This window comes from Argentina silus, assembly GCF_951799395.1.
Source record: "Argentina silus genome assembly, chromosome: 5".
NCBI classification, from domain to species: Eukaryota; Metazoa; Chordata; class Actinopteri; order Argentiniformes; family Argentinidae; genus Argentina; species Argentina silus.
The window spans coordinates 6,117,605-6,139,212 of record NC_139659.1 but is presented as its reverse complement, the minus strand read 5'-3'; the positions used below and the strand labels follow the sequence as shown (position 1 = coordinate 6,139,212).

General features: G+C 43.0%; 1 protein-coding gene across 1 annotated transcript in view; it reads left to right on the top strand.

Moving 5' to 3' along the window:
- cntfr (ciliary neurotrophic factor receptor) overlaps positions 1 to 21,189 on the top strand; it is a 128,789-nt gene extending 107,600 nt beyond the window's left edge. The window contains exons 6-9 of the mRNA XM_083669415.1: positions 1,586 to 1,749; positions 16,158 to 16,347; positions 18,379 to 18,502; positions 20,056 to 21,189. Coding sequence (XP_083525541.1) covers positions 1,586 to 1,749; positions 16,158 to 16,347; positions 18,379 to 18,502; position 20,056 — 479 coding nt within the window. The 3' untranslated portion in view covers positions 20,057 to 21,189. The remainder of the gene's footprint in view (positions 1 to 1,585; positions 1,750 to 16,157; positions 16,348 to 18,378; positions 18,503 to 20,055) is intronic.
- Positions 21,190 to 21,608: the final 419 nt, after the last annotated feature.

Here is a 21,608-nt window from a genome sequence, read left to right as displayed (position 1 = left end):
GCATGGCTACATGCGGGCCGGATAGTAATGAAAATGCTAATGCTATCTGGATTACTGGATTAGCTTTTGAAAGATATGTGCCCTCCAGTTATATCGACAAAGAGTTATACAGATGAATTTAACGGTGGGAAGGGCTCCTAGCCCACATGCCAAAGATAAGTGCTCATTTGATGCAATGTGAAGTTGTAAGTCAAATTCATTTACAGAGTCAATGAAGTACCACAGAAATAAAAGCTATTTCATTCATCCTTTGAAACATGCAACAACTTACCTGGAGGACAATAGAGACCCTCGTTTATCAAACCATCAGTACAGTATTGTCCTTGTGTCTTGAATAATGTGTAAATGGAACAAAATACTGGAGTTGTTCTGTCAAGGACAGTACCATCATAGGTTTCTCTCCACCATGCCTGTATTAACACTGTCTTACCTTGTACACAGTTCTCTTTATATTGTCAGCTTGATATAAGATACACAATTGACATTTTATATAAAAATACATTTGTTCATTCATTTGCACATTTTCCATTAATCTTTAGGGTTAGGGTTAGGGTTATTCATTAATTCTCTTATTCATGGGTTTACTATAACCTGGATTGTAAAGTATTTAAATTGCAAATATTGTAAATGAGTGTTCGCTTGAGCCTGCCTGGAGTGCCACATGGGCAGGGTTTGCACTTTAGGTGGTTCCGTTGTACCAGGCAAACTCAATCAAGCACAGATGCACAGATCAAGCACAGAAGTATTTGCAATGATTTCAAATATTCTATTTGAACCCAGATCTGCTCCTGAGCATTGTGATGATTAGGGAAGATAAGGGGGCAATGAAAATATGAATGAGGATGAACGAATAGGTGAGGATGAAGGGTAAGATTAAAAAGGGGAGGAGGGGTAGCTTACTCTGCTCTCTCTGCTCAAAGGACGTCCCCTTTGTCTGTTTGCACCCCAGTGTGTGGAGCTAAACCTCTGAGCAAACACACTGATCCCCTAGCCACCGCAGGGACAAACAAAACATCCCTCTCTTTTCCCAGCATCCTTCACTCTGGGATCATGATCCCAAGCCACCACTGTAATATACACAAGAGTATTCTATAGCTCTCCCCCTCTTTTTTCCATCATCCTTCACCCTGAGCTAACCCCCTAGCCCCTGCTGCCTAGACATTTGTGTAGATCTGAAAAGACTGGATAGGTGTAAGCAAGATGGTAAAGATTCCACCTAGCCTACCAGAGGGCATGGGCTATCAGTCCCATTTGTCATTTGGTTGTGTTTACTCTCTCTACCTAGAGACATCTTTGGTTTGGCTTGGTTTCATTCTCATTCTCATTATCAGAAAAGACCTTTAGTTCGACCGATAATCTGCTCGCACCAAACCCACATACAATGTTTCTCAATAGCCTTTGTCCTTCGCATAGTGTCTTTCTCCTCGTCTGTGTACTATACCTCCTCATCAGCCTTTATCATAGTAATCTTACTCTTATAAGCCCATGTATCCATTTCACCCGCAGTGCTCTGTCCTTTACGATCTACAGCCCCACCCATGTCTGTCTGTCTGTCTCTCTGTCTGTCCGTCTGTCGTCTCTCTAGTGAAACCCGACCCTCCTGAGAAGGTGGTGGCCACGCCCATCCCCAATAACGTGCGGCGTCTGGAGGTGACCTGGAACAGCCCGTCGACGTGGCCCGATGTGGACAGCTTCCCCCTGAAGTACTTCCTGCGCTACAGGCCGCTTATCCGCGACCAGTGGCAACATGTGAGTCTGTTTTTTTGTTAATCTGCTGTGTGAATCTCTCTGTGTGTCTGAAGAATTATTAAAAAAGAGAGAGAAGGAGTGGATGGGATAAGAATAAAGAACATACATTTATTCCCCAGTAAACTTCAGACAGTTATGGACATGATAAAGCAAACTTTACACATGAGTGGTCACATGACAAACTAACACAAGTTAACATTATCAATCTAGATATTGTATGATTAATACTGATTAATACTGATTAATACTGATTAATACTGATTAATACTGATTTTCTTATCCCTGTGTGACAGACACTCGATCATACCGGATCCTAGGTTCCATTAAGAATACCCAATATGCTATGACCATGCATTAGTTACAATAAATTGTGAGGAGTTTACACATGGTACGATACCTGATGTTGATGACTCATCCTCAGGACTTATCCTCAGGACATCCACCAGGCATGCTCATTAAACTGGAAATAGGTGTTCTGGGCTAAGAGAGGGGGCATTGATCACCATTCACAATGGAAGATCAAACTACTATCACTGTCTTTGTATCAGCCACATGAAAACACATGTAAATCACATGACTGTCTCCACCAAATGTGTCTCTCACCCCTGGCTAAGAGGTGATTGACACACACACACACACACACACACACACACACACACACACACACACACACACACACACACACACACACTTCCATCCCTGGCTGAGAGGCTGTTGTTGTAAGGCCCTTTTGGAGAGGGCACCTCTGGGCTCAAGTTTCAATCCTGGACAGAATCTTGTTGAAGTGAAAATGGAATGTGATCGAAGCTGTCAATCAAAGCTTTCCCAGCTCGCTTCTGTCAGAGCGTATCAAGGACTGAATTTGAAATGATATGGTAATGACTAACAGGCGAAAGCCCTTACTGTGAAATATTATTATATAAACATATGCCAGAATAAATTGTTAGCGGTTGAATAAGAGTGGATTTTTGTTAAAAACCTATTTCATCACTGTTTTCATTCCTATACATGTGTAACACGTAATCAATACATCTACACTGCATGTATAGCACTTCAAAATGGTGACACTAAATGCAATTGTAAATGCCATGCTAGAAGAAAATGACTTTATTGTGCATTATCAAAAGGTAATGGAAATGGTCTCTCTGCATACCCCCCTGAGACACACACACAGATTACACACACATGCACATACACAGAGAGGGTAGAGCATAGGATCAGCGGCATTGCAGCACAACTGAATCAGTTAGGGGGTTAGGTGCCTTGCTCAAGGGCACGTTGGAAGTGGTTGGCAAATTGAATATGATGCCAGCAATCTTCAAGTTCCAGCACTGGGAATCGAACCAGTAAGCAAGGTTACTGGCCCACATCTCTAATCTCGAGGCCACCTGCCACCCCTGTTATACTACCTACATGACACTGTCATGAACATGTTATGACTGTTTATAACAGCCTTATATCAAAATGCTGGTGTGTGCCATACATATGCCACAAAGCTTGATGTATTGACATTCTGTATGGTGACAGCAATGTTTGAGGTTGGTACCAACAGTGACATGACATACAGTAAGACATGAAAATGTCACTACATGTAATATCACATATCTACAGTATAACAGATACTGTATATGACTATCAATATAAGTGTTGATTATATTCATAAGAACTTGATAGTTCTTAAAAATGCTAGATGCAGTCATAATTGAAGTACAGGTAAAACCTCTCACACTGGGTCATAAATCATACTAGCTAGCAAAGCATCTGGTGTAAGGATATACACTATTTACTGCTGATATATTTTGTTAATGTCCAGCTCCAAATGCAGAATACCAATGAAGCATTAGCAACATGCACAATGGTGGAATCTTTATGGACACAATGAGAACTGAAAACTGATATGTCCACTCCCTCTCATTGTAACTGTGTGTGTAATGATAACCATATGTTTCACCTCTGTACAATGGTCTTTTTCTCAGAGGTATTATAAAAGAAAAATAGAGTAATTTGTAAGATGAGTAATACACTGGGGCTTGACTGTAACAACAATGGCACGGAGGAAAAAAATAGTCTAAAATGCTCTGCCACGATTCTGCTCCACTTTATTGGCACTTTTATCTGTAATTACAAATACAAGGCGATGAGTCTTACCCTGAGCCTCACAGGAAAAAATCCTCCCCTGACATAGTTCTACTCATTTAAAGTCTGCCACCATAAAGGTAGAGAGAGAGAGCAATTATACAAAGATAGAGGGAAACAGGAAGACGTGCCACGTCCAGGCACCAGCAAATGTCTTGCACGCACGCACGCACGCACGCACGCACACACACACACACACACACACACACACACACACACACACACACACACGCGCACTCCTACCGTGAGCCCTCTGTCTCTGACTGTGTGTGTGTGTGTGTGTGTGTGTATGTGTGTGTGTGTTTGTGTGTGTGGACTTCGGGGAGCTGACAGGTTCAGTCCCAGGGGAACGGTAAAGGCTCAGATGAAGCGATGGAAGGGTGGAAGAATGGAAGATTGGAAGCTTCAGGAGTGATGGAGGCAGTTGTAGCATGTTATGGTAGATGAAATGTGTTCTGTTTTGGAGAAGGTAGTGTATGTAGCCAAGCTTATTTGATAGCTCAGAGCGGGAGATTGCACTGTCACCTAGCAATAGCATGTTGCTGCAGTGGATACTATTTGTATAATAACACTATAATGTTCAGTTAAATACCCAGAACTACTGTCAATACATGACAAAGGTGAGATCACAAGGTTGGATGGCTGAAAGACAGATAGTCTTTTGAACATCTTCAGTGTCAAGGAATTAATGTTTCGTCGAGTCTAATTGCTGGTCAGTGAGGCTCACAGTTATTACACAAGAGTAAGCCCTACAAATAGGATTTTCATCTATCTATTCATACATCTCTCATCTGCATAAAGATCCATGATCTGAATAATGATGAATGGATAATGAAATCAGTCCCATTACCGATTGTGTAAAATAATTGTATATAATAAGTCTACAGTTTTTCTGTCAGGCATAATTGTAGTGCAGTATATGTAATCATGAATGTCCGTAGCTCTTAATCACTGAGACCTGCTCCTCCTCATTCATAACCTACTTAAAGGCACTTATGACAAGAAACCGCTTCATTCTATACATGAGAAAAGACTAGAGGTTAAATTGTTAACAAAGAATTATGAGAAGGCTGTGAGGAGGAATATAGAGAATGGAGAGAGTGGGTCTGAGTACTTCCACATAAGATCAGCACGTCTGGTGTCCTTCATATGTCCTGCACTTCCATAGAGATGTCCTCAAAACCCTCCATTTGTAAATTCTGATTCAGATCGACACTTGATGTTTTACCCGAGTCAGAAGTTCACACACATTCATTCAACACTGGCTGTTAGACATCAGATAATCAGAATATTGAGATGATATTTAGAGGGTTCAAGTTTTCAAAATAATATGATGACTTTGCCAATTTCACGTGGACTTCCTTAGCGATTGAGAAAAAGTATGAATGTGTAAAAACATTGTAGTTAACCTACAGATATTTTCAAAATGTGATTCACTTCAGTTTTTGACTCCACCTCAAAGTACATCATACCAGACCTGGGTTCAAATAATATTTAAAATAATTTGATTAATTGATTGGTTTTGTTTGGCACAATGAACCAATGGAATGATCTCAAAAGTGCTAACTCCCCCCCATTTGGCACTCAGGCTCAAGACAACTCTCAAAGTATTTGAAATTATTTCAAATACTTTTAGATCCATGTCTGCATCATACGCACATTTCCATTTCATATACACATTCACATATCTGTGACTATTCCACACGCACTCAATCGATGCAGAGCTAAAAAGGCTAGAAGCTTACTGGTGTGATGAAGTCTGTCGCTACATGCCCTTATATTTCCTGACAGTGATTGTGTGGGAGATTGGGTTGGTGAACTCCTCTTTCTCTCATTAGGCCCAGTCAGGAGCAGAAGATTAGCTGACATGCTGTGACATTTAGCAGTGCCTGGTAAGGAGAATTAGGTGGGCACAGACACAGTTATAAGGATGACACGAGCCGTTTACGTCTCAATGGCAGCCCCGTAAAGTTATTGAATTTTTTCAGTAGACAAAAAGAGATGGAGCGAATGTGGGAACGAAAGAGCAGCGAGGTAGTGGTGTCTAAAGCTCTTCGCCTCCTTCATGAATACAGACCAGGCAGATAATTGTCCCAATCATCTCTCATCTCGTCTCATCTCACTTGTATTTGATATAGTGAAACTGGAGGATATCTGGGTCTCTGATATGGTCTTGTTCTTTGTAATGGTCTTTGTATTTTGGTCTTGGTCTTGCTCCTGGTTTTGGTCTTGCCCCTGGTTTTGGTCTTGGTCCTGGTCTGTGTCCTGGTCTTGGTCTTGGTCTTGTTCCAGTCCTGGTAATGCCCTTGTTCTAAATTCTGGTTTTGGTCCTGGTCTTGTTCTTGTTCTATGTTCTATGTTCTATGTTCTGGTCTTGGTCTTGGTCTTGGTCTTGGTCTTGGTCTTGGTCTTGGTCTTGGTCTTGGTCTTGGTCTTGGTCTTGGTCTTTGTCTTGGTCTTGGTCTTGGTCTTGGTCTTGTTCCTGGTTTTGCTTCTGGTTCTGGTCTTGATCCTGGTCTTGATCTCGTTTGGCAGGGTTTAACAGACTACTTCTCTAGGGCCATAGCATAAGACTGAGTTCTGCTGGAGGACCAAATATTAGACCTAATTAACAGTAGTCAATGAAGCATAGCAGAGCGACTGCCAGAGACAGACATAAATAAACAGAGGGAGAGCAGGCAGACATTATATAACATACAAAGTGATAGTCTGACAGGAATACAGACTGACAGTTGGTTATTAACCTTGTTGAGACCAGGCTTTCCTAGTTTTGGTAGCCTGGGGAAATCCTTTGCAGAAAGTAGCTACAAATGGGTGGAAACCTGTTTGAAATGAGTGGTTAGTGGACACATCATACAAATCAAATACCTTGCTTGGGTGGAGCTCCAAAAAAACAGAATTCAGTTTTTCCTTTAGGTTTTATTTCATTTTCTATAGTGTTGCAAGCTAGCGGAGACAACTACTCTCTGCAAAATAGTCATAGTCGGTTGGAAAAGATGATGCAAATAATAACAAACAACAACAATCTCCAGGCATGTGGGGGGAGGATTCTTAGAATGCAACATCAAATGAAATTTGTGAGCACATTCTCCCATCGCTCCTTCCAGTTCAATCCAAGCCAGATCGGCTAAACTACAATTATTCAGACCTCCAAAAAAGGCATGAGAACAATGTAATTTGGAGGTTATAGCTACTTAGTTTGGTTTGGCAAGACTGGTTGAGGAACCATGTGGTGAAAGTGTAGGGCACCTGAATTCTGCAAAGAGTGATTCGATTTTAAAAAAAAATTTAAATGCATGCATTCATCTGTTTGAGGAAATGTTAACTGGAATCTATGGTATATCTGAGAAACTATTTGTAAGGGGGATTTGACCCGGGGTGTTGAGTTAAACAATATCCCTGCCTCCGCACACACACACACACACACACACACACACACACGCACACACACAAAGAGGAAGAGAAACAATCAAAATTCCCATGTCTTTAATCCACATCTCTTTTGCCAACAGGGCTTACGTTTTCATTCATACATTTATTTATCCAGCATTTCTTTCTTTCTTTTGTCCTCCTCCCTGACGTGCTGCATTCCCCCGCTCCCTCCCCCTCCCTGTGTTTAATGGTCTTTGTGTGTCTGCCAAAAGTCACTCTCATCCACCAACCAGCACTTAGATTAATCAATAGTGCCCAGCACTGCGGTACCATTAGCATGGCAAAGGAAATTAGAGAGAAAGGGTGTATTCAGCTGTCTACATTGACATCTAGCTCATGAAAGTCTACCATCTCTCCTTACCCAACCCCCTTCGCTAAGCTAAGCTAGGCAAACACACAGACGAACAAAACATTGGGATGTGTCTTTCGTTCTCAGACTAACTCACTCACTCACTAGTTTATTCTCTCTCTCTCTCTCTTTTACACACACACACACACACACACACACACACACACACACACACAAACACACACACACACACACACACACACACACACACACACACACACACACACACACACAGGGATGAGATGGTCTGTCATCACCCGAGCAAGGGGGCTGATTGTGTCCGTGATGAGTGGATATGATTACCCATCATCAGAGTGATCATCTCTCTGTACTCACTATGACCACTCAGCTCATATGCATGGCTACAAAAGCCATGCTTCTAGTACAGATACTCTAGACAGATTACTCTGCACTGTCCTAAAGTACGGGACATGAAGAGCCACAGCTGACACAACCTAACACAAGACGCACGCACGCACGCACGCACGCACGCACGCACGCACGCACGCACGCACGCACGCACGCACGCACGCACGCACGCACGCACGCACACGAGAACATCATATCTCCTTAACACTAATATGTCTTGAACTGACCGCCATCATTTCCTTTTCCCCAGTGTGTGGTCAGAATGTCTGCTCCCCTATTCACGTCGTATCCTGGATGAATTTTTCCCCTGGCTCTGTCTCCTGTCTGTCTGTCATACGTCTAATAATTGTTAAACCTTGTTTGTGGAAAACAGCAAGCCTAAAGGACAGACACACACACACACACACACGCACGCACGCACGCACGCACGCACGCACGCACGCACGCACGCACGCACGCACGCACACACACACACACACACACACACGCATATGCCATTCATCTATTATGACAACCCCAGTTTTAGATTGCAGACCTTCCACTTGAACAAACTTCTTTTTTTTGTGTATGTCTATCTAGTCTATGAATATTTCATGTGATGAACAAAAGAGTTGTCTGAAGGCTGAGTGGAAACAGTTTGTGATAAAAGCTTACTCTTTGTCACAGCCAGGACAAAGCGTGTGTAGAAGCAGTCTCTCGCTCCTTTTTCACTATGCCTGTTGGTGGAGGTGAAATTATGACAAATAGATCTTTTGCCCTCTACCCTCCCTCTATCGATTTCCACATCAGTATGGCTATTTTTGTCACAAACAATACTCTATGTACTAGCACACTCTGCCCTCTCTGTCAATATGCAGGAAATACTGTACTGTATAGTTCACATTTTTTTCTTCTCATAAGATTTTACATTTTGTATCATACTCTTTAAGACGCATTCTGAAGATATTCAGCTCCCTCCCTTATGTGTGGTGTGCCTCCTATGGTCCAGCAATTGCAGAGACCACCTGTATTTAAAAAAAAAAAAATATATATTTTATATCCAGTTTCAGGATATACAGTTTCAGTGGAGGCTGGTGGAGGTAGAAATCGGAGGACAGGCTCATTGTCATGCATGGAATGTAATGAGGAATGGTATCCCTCATTCCATCCCATGCATGACAATGAGCCCGTCCTCCCGATTTCGACCTCCTTCAGCCTCCCTTGCAGTGGATACTGTAGTGTTAAATCGCCCCATGGGCTGTGTTCAGTTTTAATGATAGTTCTTGCTAACGAGCGGTATAACCCTGTCTGCTGCAGTGGGTTACCAACCCCAGTGCTTCTGTGTACTGTGAGAAGAGTGTGTGTGTGTGTGTGTGTGTGTGTGTGTGTGTGTGTGTGTGTGTGTGTGTGTGTGTGTGTGTGTGTGTGTGTGAATGGTGTGCAAGTGTATGTGTGAACTGAGATTGACTCATAATCTTTATTTTTCGGGTATATGCTAATACGGTGAACCTAATTTGCGTGAAAGCATTGCATTTGTATGATGTGGCTGTGAATCAGTACAACGGTCTTCTTAATGAATGCCTCATAGATCTGTAAAAGTAGCGCTGAGACACAACACACAATGCTGTGCTAGCCGCTTGATTGGCGAGGTAGTTTCGCTCCCTTTTAGAGTAATTGCGAAGATAGAGAGGTGGCATCAAAAGGAAGAAAAAAGCAAAGCCTGACAATTACCTGAACTGTTGGTGGGTTGAAGGGGAGAAGGGGGGACTTTCCTGTGGAAAGTAGCGGGGTGGGGGCCTGGAGAGGAGGCATGGGGGACTGGTCTCATTAGCTTGATTGACAGCTCCCATTTTGCCTGTGCACTCTCATCCCATCAGTGAAAAGTCAGACGTGAACGTTGGGAAGTACCACATAATTGGGTTTTCTTTCCACGACAACAGACACGCTCTCCCGGATTTTTGACCGCCGTTGCCGCCGTCGGTATTTATATTCGCCTCCGTTAGCGGTTCAGGGAGCTTCTCAGTGCCAGCCGGGAGAGATACAGAGTCAGCCGCAGCCGTGCTGCGCCTGATATCCCGGATGGGCCACTTCTGCTCCGATTCGGCGGTAGTGAGCCAATTAAGGACAGTCATGCATGGCCAGTGTGTCAGATTTATTTTACAGGAAATGAGACAAGGGGGGCGGGTGGGGGGAGGGGGAGATTAAATCAGGGACTTTGGAGGGATTCTGGGGGTCAAATCAACAATTTCGGTCCGCTCATGTGTCTCTAAGCGTATGCCTTGTATGTCAAGATGTCTGTTAATGTATGACAGCGTGCCGGCATGCGTACAGGGATGTTCAGAGTTTAATGCTAGGCCCTATGTATGAGTGTACCAGCTTTTTGGTGGCTGAGGTGGGGGGGAGAGGGGGCGGGGGGTGCTGTGAATTGAGACCCTGGATACACAACGTACAAGCAAGAAGCCCAGGCATTTCAGGGGCTTGGGATAAAATAATGTGGTTCCCTCAAAAGCATTGATTTACATACCTAAAGGCTGAAGCCAGGCTAGGGTGTTATAGTTAAATTGAACAGGATGGATGGAGGGAGGATGGGGTCACTCTCTGTTTCCTTATGCAATCTCTGAGGAATGTCCAAATCTCCCCTCTTTCCTTCCCAGTGTTGGGGGCTAAGCTCTAGTCTAGTCTAGCGGAGCCTCCGATACACAGAGATTAGAAACAGGCAGCCTTGGTAGGTACAATACGCGGCACATCTTAGATCCATTCGCTCTCTCACACACACCCCCCCCCCCCCCACACACACATACACACACACACACACACACACACACACACACACACACACACACACACACACACACGCACACAACACGCACACAACACGCACACTTTTGGGACCCCTGCAATAAAGCAAGGTCAGGTGTATGAAATCAATGTGTTTCTTCCGTTAATAACAGGTTTGTATTCTACCTCGATCCCTTGTTTGAACAGCCATTGTTCGGACATAATGTCATAATGGCATTTTTAAGCATGACAGCCTGTTCTTATTAGGACAGCTGTGGACTTGAACGGACAGATTAGTGTCTAATCATAAGACTCATAATTCTAAGCATTTCCATATCCCCAGTGTACTCTCTAAACAATAACACACAGACTGACTAGAGTAGATAAACGGGATGTGACATGGAGTGAGAGTGAGGTATTAGGGATATTTAAACGAGTAACTCAATTGTCTCTCTGTTTCTCTCTCTTTGCCTCTCTCTCGCTGTCAATGTCTTTATGAATGATTAATGCCTCGAGATGGTGTTCAGATCTGGTGCATGTGTCATAAGGCTTCCCTTTCTCTCTCTCTTTATCTTCTCTTTCTCTCTCTTTCTCTCTTTCTCTTTCTCTCTCTGGGTACAAAGACACACTGAGGGGGGCGATCGGGGGTGATGTAGGTCGGGTTTGTTCCTCTGATGGGGATTTGCTCCTTCTAAACATGGTTGTCTGTGACCCCAGGGGAGGAGAAAGGGTGTTTGTTCTTGGATTAAACACGAGAGAAAGGTGGACACTGAAGAAACTAACGAACAATCAATGCTAATTTTAAGCAACGCTATTCACCATAAAAAAGGTGTACAAACAGTCTTTATGTACAGGCATTTCCACTCCGCCCGTCAGAACCTAGCAGGGTGGATTTGCTGTTGTTTCTCCTCCGCCGTCAAGCCCGGTCCTGAGGGAGATGGATTTGATTGTGTTTTTGGCAGTGCTAACGCAGTATGCCACGCTATGCTATCACCACCATTATGCCTCCCCAAAACAACCCTCTAATGCTTTATGCATCTCACAGTACTTGGCAAGGTCTTCCGTGGAGATCTCCTTGGAAATGTTTATCTGTTATTTGTTTACTCGATCCGTGTGTGTCGACATTCAACAGCACAGGGGGAAGGAATGTTGATAACGTCTGCTATTCACCAAGATGAGCACGCATGGCGGATGAGCCCATGTGCTTTGTGTGTAAACAGTTAAACAGACCACAGCGGTCGTGGGACATGGGGGAATACAGTGACATCGGAGAAGAGACCAGTGACTGAGTGAATGGGCTTGTTATTGCATTGCCTTAATGAAATTAGCCCAATAAATGTTACGCTCAACTGTTCAAATAAAGACATACTGTAAGTTTCCTCTCAGAGTGGGGACGCTTTGAAGACATTTTAGATTGAGGAATAATTCAACTCTTTCCAGGAAGAGAGGGAGGGAGAGAGGGAGGGAGGGAGAGAGGGAGGGAGAGAGGGAGGAAGGTATGGAGAGAGAGAGACAGCCTGTATTACCACTTGTATATAGTGTTGCTGTTGACTGAGGTGCATTGATGTAGTCTGTACTGTATATTAGAATTGATTATTGAGACTGGAGTGTATGTGTGTGTGTGTGTGCGTGCGTGCGTGCGTGCGTGCGTGCGTGCGTGCGTGTATACTCTCTCTCCCTCCTAGTCTCTCTCTCCCCTGGTTCATTGGCAGAGTGCATCAGGCCTGGCTGTAAATCACACATCTCAACTTAAGGAAATGGACTCTCAACACGGGCACTGCAGGGGAGAAAACCACTGTCCATAAATCATAGAACATCAACAAATAACCCCTCTCATATTCTCCTTTGTGATACCAACGTTTTTTTATTTTTTATTTCAGTTTAAAAAGAAAAAAAAACTGTATTGGAGATTACAGATGTGTCTCAGAAATGTGCAAAAATGCATACATGTCGAGCCACACCTGTTGAACATTTTCAACTTTTAATAGCGACTGGAATGTGTCATGGGTACACTGAGTAGCTTGAATAAAAACTGTAATCGGTGCAAAATATTGACTGTGCAGTGATTGAACCCAACTGACCTGTACACCTCAGCTATGTGGGCACTGGGTTTATCCCTCCCCTGAGGGCTGTGAGTTAGTGTAGTTTTGCAAGGAGAGATGGTGGACAAGGGGGGAGAGAGGAGGCAGACTTCAGCTTGAGAAATTATAGCATGGCTAAAGCAATCACCGTGCTGCAAGAGCCAAGACTAGTTTTAGCTCAAACGAGACACGAAGACTATTTCCCTCTCCCCCCCTCCTCTCATTCTCCTCCCTGTCTTTCACACACACACATACACACACACACACACACACACACACACACACACACACACACACACACACACACATAAACATACACACAGACAACCAGCACAGAGTCTTTTCTCCTCTGATCAGCTTTTTTTTGGTCACATTTAGGCACAAACGCAAAGCCTTGTGCTGTCGCTACTCTTTTACACTGGATTTTGAACCCGAAACAGGTATGTCCTTCCATAGCACCCTTCCCCCAAATCCCAAATCAAGCCTGAGCTGAACTAAATTGAGCCCTAGCGAAAATTCCAGATAGGCCATGCTTGGGGTCGATTTAGTTTGGCCAGAACCGAGGGCAAGGCGAAGTGTAGCCTACACATAGAATTAAAATGTTCTATGGTTTTACACCTATCCAGTACTCTCCGATCTACAGAAAGGACCAGAAGGGGTTATGGCGTATTGTAGGGGCTAGGTGGTCGATGTGGGAGTCCTGTCTTCTCTCCTTAACCTTTGGCCTATCTAACAGATGCCCCCTCTGTCTGACTAGGATGTCTGTGCTGGGAGGGGCAGCCGTTGAGGCATGTCCAGTACATAATGACACACAGATCCATGAGTATAAATAGCGCAGTAGCATAATGATATGGAGCTATAGATAGTAGTGTCTCCGGCCCGCTGGAGTCGGATCGGCGTGCCACTTTGGGAGAAGCCGTGCCCTTCGTGTTGCCGCCCTCAGGGCTAAAGCCCAGATGATGGATGAGTTACACTTCATATGTACGATTACTTTATATGCTGGGCTTGCTGTTTCTCATGTGAATGCTAAACCTACAGCAAATCGGTTTTCTCCTTCTAGCTGTTCTCCATTTAATTATGAGGTTGAGATGTCAGTTGGATAAAGCAAAACTTTAGGTGTTCTCCTTTTGGAAACCTGGTTAGACCACTCAGGCACAGGCACATAATCAGATATCAGATCAGGTAATATAGCTAATTACCCCCTGTCTATTCTGATTGTGTGTGTGTGTGTGTGTGTGTGTGTGTGTGTGTGTGTTTGAGCGTGCGTGCGTGTGTGCGTGCGTGCGTGCACATATGCGTGTAAAGGTGGCTGATGGAAACTACTACTGTTATTGACTGCCTTTGAATATTTAGTGAAGGCCAAACCAAAGGGCGCAGCACTTTAGGAGGTGGTTTGTGGGTAGCACCAGGAGGAGCAACATCCTCTCCGAGTCCCATATTGTGGGAGTTTGAACCAACTTAGGCACTCTGGGGTTACGTTAACATTCAAAAAGTAGGATACCAACCATGCCAACATTCACTGGTGAACTTCACTGCCTGCATTTAGCTATGTGGTGTGGATGTCAAGGGGATAGAGCAAAACACACGCACATGCACGCACCGCGGTACACACACACACACACACACACATACACACACACACACACACACACACACACACACACACACACACACACACACACACACACACACACAATAATCAAATTGGATCACATGGATCACAGGATCTTTGTCGAGAAACTTAATGTGAAGAGACAGGATGTTATTCCTTGGTTAGCACCTATGAACCTACAGTAAGCTACAATAACAATCACATTGCACACACACACACACACCCAGGAGTTGCTCCGAAGTGTCTTCAGAGAGGAGGTGGTGAACATAGCTTAGTAATCTAGATTGAGGACGGTTGTGTGTTTGTTCAGAGAGTTTGTTGTGAGATTGTTCAGAGAGTCTCAGACACAGGGGACATGAAACAACACTCACAAGCAATTATGAAAAGACAGTTCTATTTAAATGTAAATGGAAGAGCTAAACAAAGCTCATGGAGTATTCTATCGTTACACAGAGAGACAGAGAGCAGACACTCAGCTTGAGAAAATGAGTTCTTAGAGAAGAACAGGGTCTGGTTTTCAAGGATTCGATACTCATTTTTCTTTCACCACCTTTCTCCATCTCTCTCTCTCGCCGCCCCCCCCACCCCCCACTCTCTCTCTCTCTCTCTCTCCCTTCTTCCTGATTCCTGAGAGACTGTATAGATTCTCTGATCCTCTCAGTATATCTGATTTCCTCTTTGTCTGCTCCACAGTCAACTCCCTTTGTTCACAGAGAAGCAGAGTAGAGTAGTTCTGTTTCTGCTGATGCTGGGTTGGTGTGAAGACCATGGGGAGAGAGAGAGAGAGAGAGGGGGGGGGGGGAGAGAAGGAGACGGAGAGGGAGAAAGAAAGTGAGTTAGGGAGAGAGAGAGAGAGAGAGAGAGAAACAGTGTGTGTGTGTGTGTGTGTGTGTGTGTATGAGAGAGAGAGAGAGATAGAGAGAGAGAGAGAGAGAGAGAGGATGGAATAGGATGATGAGACAGGGGTGATGGATGTCCAGGATGAGTCATGGACTACCTCCCTCCCTCTCCCCTCGCTCCTTCATCACTCTCTCTTCTCCCCTCAACCCAGCTGTACTGCATTAGCCTAATTCCCTGTGAATGAAAATTTTCAAATGTACCCCAGCATGCTTTGCCGCGACCCTTAACCTCATTACCCAGGGGTGTGCAGAGGTGCTCACACGTGGCGGTCAGGTGTTGGTGGACTTACCCTCTCCAGAGTGGTCAGAAAACGTCAGAAAAACCTAAGTAAAACACTGCCTAGAAGAGAAACAATCAAGATTATTGGTGACAGTTTGAGAGCAGACTGAGGTTAGAAAGCTGGATTGTTTTCATCCTCTTCAGACAGGTGCTGAGTCAAATTGGTTGCTCTTAAAAGCCTCAATTGTTTTCCTGCTCCTCATGAGATGTGCTCCACATTGCAATACCTTATAATACTTTGGTGGCTCTCAACTTTGTTTGTCAGATTGTCTCATCGTGAAGCTTTTTCATTCCTTCATTCCCTAATTTATTAGATGATTGATTGTTCGTGTTTTCCTCATTGGACATAAAGGAAACATGGAAACACCTTTAAGTGGTTAGATGCATTGTATGTCACACCTCACTGTTATTTGTCTACCTTGTCTCTCTATGATTGGTTGACTTGTGTCTATCCCACCCTGACCGTGTCTTGTCTTCTGATTGGCTGTTCCAGGTGGAGTTATCGGACAGCACCTCCCACACCATCACAGATGCGTACGCGGGGAAGGAGTATATCATCCAAGTGGCGGCCAAGGACACAGAAATTGGAACCTGGAGCGACTGGAGTGTCGCGGTTCATGCCACACCATGGATGGAGGAGCCCAAACAGATCACGTCGACCACTGAGGCTGAGGTCATCATTGGTAGGTCACGACCTCTGTGGCCTCGACCTTTCCTTGCAGGGCCAATGGCACTGAGTCACAAGTCACACAAAATCTCCAAATCAAATTCATAGTTAGTATAGTTAACAATCAAAGTGTTCCGGTCACAGTGTCCCTATAGTACAGTTGTTGATACTGCCTCGAGTTTTGATTGAGATCTGGAGCCACAGTTAAGGATCATACCTCCCCCTGCTGGAGCTTATCTGAACTACAGCTTGTCCCTCACATACAGTACACTAACATTATGCCCTAAAATAGACACACACACACACACACACACACACACACACACACACACACACACACACACGCACACGCACACACAGAGCTCATACATATCGTATGCACCTGAGAATCAGTAAAAGGAGACCGATAATATCCAACTACACACACCATGCTATTTTTTCATGAACATGCTCTCACAGTGTTTCCCTAACTCTGGCGATTGGGATTCTTCTCATGTCTCTCCTCCTGGCTATTTCTCTTCTGTCTCTCTTCCTCTATCCCAGTCTATACATGTATTGATGGATTTGTTCTCCTCAGCAACAACCCACCAAATCGCATAAGACCTGAAGGGCCCTATGAAATTGGTGCGCTCTGTGCTTTATAAATAGCATTGACAGCTTGATGACTGTTATTAGAAGTAATATCTGGTGACTGCCGCACGACTCCTTCTTATCCAGTAGACGGTATTGAGTTTCTGCTTGGACCAGACCACTCCATGGATTTGATTCAGGCTATACTTAGAGAAGGGGGGTATCAAACAGTCAGCACTGTCTCGGTCTCTCCACGTCTGTTACACAAGCATAAGTGAGCATGTGTGTTCACACAGTCATAACATGTCTGCAACACTGGGGTTTTAAGAATAATCAAATGTAAAAATCATCCGTCTGAATAGTCGTCCTTCACTTATCCGAACAATATTTCTGCATATTTTATTTTGTTCATTTGAGAACAAATGTTTCACTGCTAGGGGAGGTCTTCCGTTTGATTGGATGAATAGTTTTTCTCTCAAGTCATTTCACACCTCGCTACCTCACAAAAATAACACCATAACACAGGCCTACGCACATTATTAATTGTCAGAAAAATAATGATTCTTACATGTATTTGCATGGTTATCAACTTAGCACCCTGAGGAAGCAAATGTGCTTCAACAGTTATGTTTGGTTTATATTTAGATGTAGTGAAAATGCAGTATTATGTTCTTATATTTCGCCCAATATGAGTGTATTATACGGACTATCTGCCATCTATAACACAGCAACACAGCATGTTCTCCCCTCGTTATCTCTCAACAGGCAGGATTCTATATCCTCCTCCCTCCCCCGTCAAACACACACACATACACATACACACACACACACACACACACACACACACACACACACACACACACAAACATACACACACACACACACACACACACACACACAATAATGCACTTTGCCCTGCCATGACTAACAATATTGATGTGTTAACAGGGGAAATGTGAAGCAGGACATATAGACTGCACTGTACTGCATGTGCATTAGCAGAGACCATTACAAATGACTATTTTATACAGTTTATTGTAGAACTGTGCATTACAAATACATCATTGATTTGACTTGCAGATTAGAATTGATTTTCGCGTTCATGTTTGCATTCAGTACGGCTTTTCAGCTTTATGATGAGCTGTTTTGAATGTTAATAGATATTGGCAGCATTCAGATGTATTTTAGTTCAGGTAGTTTGTATATATTTCAAAAAGCTCTGCTGTACTCTGCCATGTTTTGATGTGAGAAGATGAATTAGCTTGCTTACTTGTTTGATGTTCTAAGTGATATTGTCTTGTGTTTTTCTTCATTGCATCAATATTGCCTTCTAAGGTTTGCATAAAGGAAGCAAAGATCATGTTGTTTAACATGACTCATGAAGATCATTCAATACATCCATCAATCAATGTCTTGGCATTTATTGCTGTGTTCTGCTGTATGCTAATTGGATCTCATCTGATTGTGTCTTCCCCAGAGACCACCCCATCCCCGGCCCCTCCCTCAGCAGAGCCCCAGTATGCCGTGCCTGCTAACGGCTGCTCGCCCCTGCTCTGGTCCTCCCGTCTGCTCCTAGGAGCTCTGCTGCTGGCCATCATGTGGTGAGTAGCTACAGTCACAACCATAATAAACTACAGTCACAACCATAATAAACTACAGTCACTACCATAATAAACTACAGTCACTACCATAGGAAGCTATTGATCACCACCATAACAAGTTACAGTCACAACCATAACACAAGCTAGAGTCACTACTGTAACAAGCTACAGTCACTATCATAATAAGCTACACTCACACCCGAAGCGAGCTACAGCTTTGGTAGGACTGTGCATCAAAAGTAACCCCTCATTAAAGCAACTTTTTAACCTTTATTCAAACAAGAAGTCCCACTGAGGTCTAAGATCTATTTTTTCATGGGAGATTCAGCCAAGAAATTAGCTCCAGTACAAACACAGACACATGCAGAGCCGGAGGAGGAGACTCCGAGGACAAACCGCACGACTCCTCAGAGAAAAAGCAGAGTTGATTGGCTGATCTATAGGAGGCTGTGAAATTATCAAAGATCTTGCCTTAGGGCAATTTCATGCTTCTAAAGAAGAAACAGACATATATCTTCTCCCCCATACGTATAACTTATGTTCATTTTCAGCTGAAAAATCTGTTGTTCCGCCCTGAGGCTTGATAGTGGTCTGAGGGGAGGTTCTGCAGGCTTTACCTCACTTACCTGCCAACTAGATTTCAGGACCTGCATACTGAAAGGCTGGATATCAGGGAGCTTTTTTCACCACTCGCCTCTCTTATCTTGTTCCACCAGATTTGACACTGCTAGTGTTCGACCAGCAGTTTGTGAGATAATTTTTTTTTTTTTTTTTTTTAATGCCCAGCGCCTCGGTGCTGCCAGTCATTTTCAATCAACGGCTCATTTACCCGCTCATTTATAAATGGTTGGAGAGGCCAAATAAGCCCAACATGACCATCTTTGTACATATAACACAGATACAGCCTTTTCCTTCATTATTAAAAAGTGTCTCTGCTTGCCCAGAAACATTATCAAACTGTCCCATTTTAAAACAGGATGAGATGCAACATCAAATATGCAATCATTTGAATGTCAACTGTGTATCCCCATCTCCCCCCCTGTGAAACATTGAAATGTCAGGTTGTTAATGATGCCTCGTTGCATTATGACACACGGGTGTCTGTCTGCTCTGCTCCATACTGTATGTAACATCACCACTTAGTTTGAAACCAGCCAGGGGTGAGTTGCTTAAAAGCTTTGTAGCTAACACCATACATAATGTCTCTCAACATATCAGCCCCACAGAAGCAAGAGAGTAACAGTTGTGAGTTTTTTTCGGTTGATCTCCCTTGCATGAAAGAACAACATTTACTAAATTAAGCTTTTTGCTGTTCTATGAGTAGTCTGGGCTAGGGTTGTCAAGGAAAATAAATGACCTTGTTAGCTACAAAGTTTTGAGAAGTTTTGAGAAACTCACCCAAATGTGTTAAGAAACATTGTTTCCTATTGTTTCTCTCTCTCTTGCAGATGTATATGTTTAATTCTTTCTCTCTCTCTTGCAGATGTATATGTTTCATTCTTTCTCTCTCTCTTGCAGATGTATATGTTTAATTCTTTCTCTCTCTCTTGCAGATGTATATGTTTCATTCCTGTGGAAGAAATTGAGGAGTCTTCTATTTCGATTTTGCACATGTTAATTGATATTGTGCATTGATAATTTAATTCAAGTTTCTCTCAAGTAAAGTAGACAAAAAGAGGAGATGAAATCAAAGTTTTAAAAATAAATTCTTCAAAAGAAAAAGAAAATATCAACAACTCCCAGCAAGAGGAACTAAATGCCTACGCAGAGGCAGGAGATTGACTCCAGGGAAGCTAAAGGATTGGGGACACAAGACTGATAAGACATTTTGCGAGGCAGCACAAGGAAGAATTTCATTTCTCATCTTTAATTTTTTTTAATTTACTTTTTTTTAAGAAACCCCCTTTTTATTCATCCAGTGATTTTTTCAGACACTTGTACAATATCCCCTTTGTCATTATTTGCAGTGACATACAGCTAACTCATCATGCCAAAGACTTGTCTTGGAAAAAAATGTTCCCACAATCCTTTGTTTCCTGAAGCCTGTGCTTGTGGAGAAGGGATGAAACCCAAAACTCTAGGAACCTGCACCCGACATCAATTGCGGCAAAAACTGAGGTCTAACACTTTGGAGAAATCAATTATAGTTCTGACCCATTTTTTTTGGTTTGCTTGTTTGTTTGTTTTTATGTTCTGCATTCAGTGATCACAATGAGGGTTGAGCTGTAAAAACACAGTGGATTTGAGAGCAATTCTTTTGTATCATGTTGGTTGGACTTTTTATTGCTGAAATAGAGCTTTGTTAGGCAGTGTCCCATGTGCTGAAACATGAGTTTGCTTTCCAATTCCATTGCCTTTGAAAATGTGTTTTTGCAGTTTGCATTTTAATAGCCAATATCACAAGTTAATATTATGTTATTCAAGGAATATTGTTGTGCTTTATGTATTTGTTTATTATTGAAGAAAAATACACATATAGGATCTTAGTTTTTTTTCAGACATTCATAATTGCTTAATTTTCCTTGATCATATTTTGTAAACTATGATATGTATCTTTAACATGAACAAAGTTTATTATTTAATAATGTATGTATTAGCTTTAGATTCTCGTAACCTGTATCTGGGTTCTTTTTATAGATGTATATACAATGAGAGGTTGTTCATTAAATGTGACCATTTCACAATGATTAGGAGCTTTTCGTCATTTATTTCCGTTCAACCCTTTCCTAACTCATTCATTTATTAATTAATTGAGCACATCAGACAATTCCAACAGGTCGATAGTATTAGTTCACATATATATATATCACACGTATGTCATATCCATCCCAAATGGTAAACAGCACAAGTTTGGTAATGTATATGTTCAGAGTGAGACTCGAATAAAGTAAAAAGGGTACATGTAGTTCACAAGTTTTAAAATAGAATGTTGTTTTTCCATAAAAGGTGAGGGTCCCAGTCCAGACGTGCCCCACAATTCACTCAGCCAGTCCATGAGTGTTGACTAGTCAGCAAGTAGTAAATCCATCCACTCAGGGGAGGGCGCCGTAGTGCAGTCTGAGACAGAGTTTGTGGGTAGGGTCACGTCTCTGCCGCAAGCAGCATC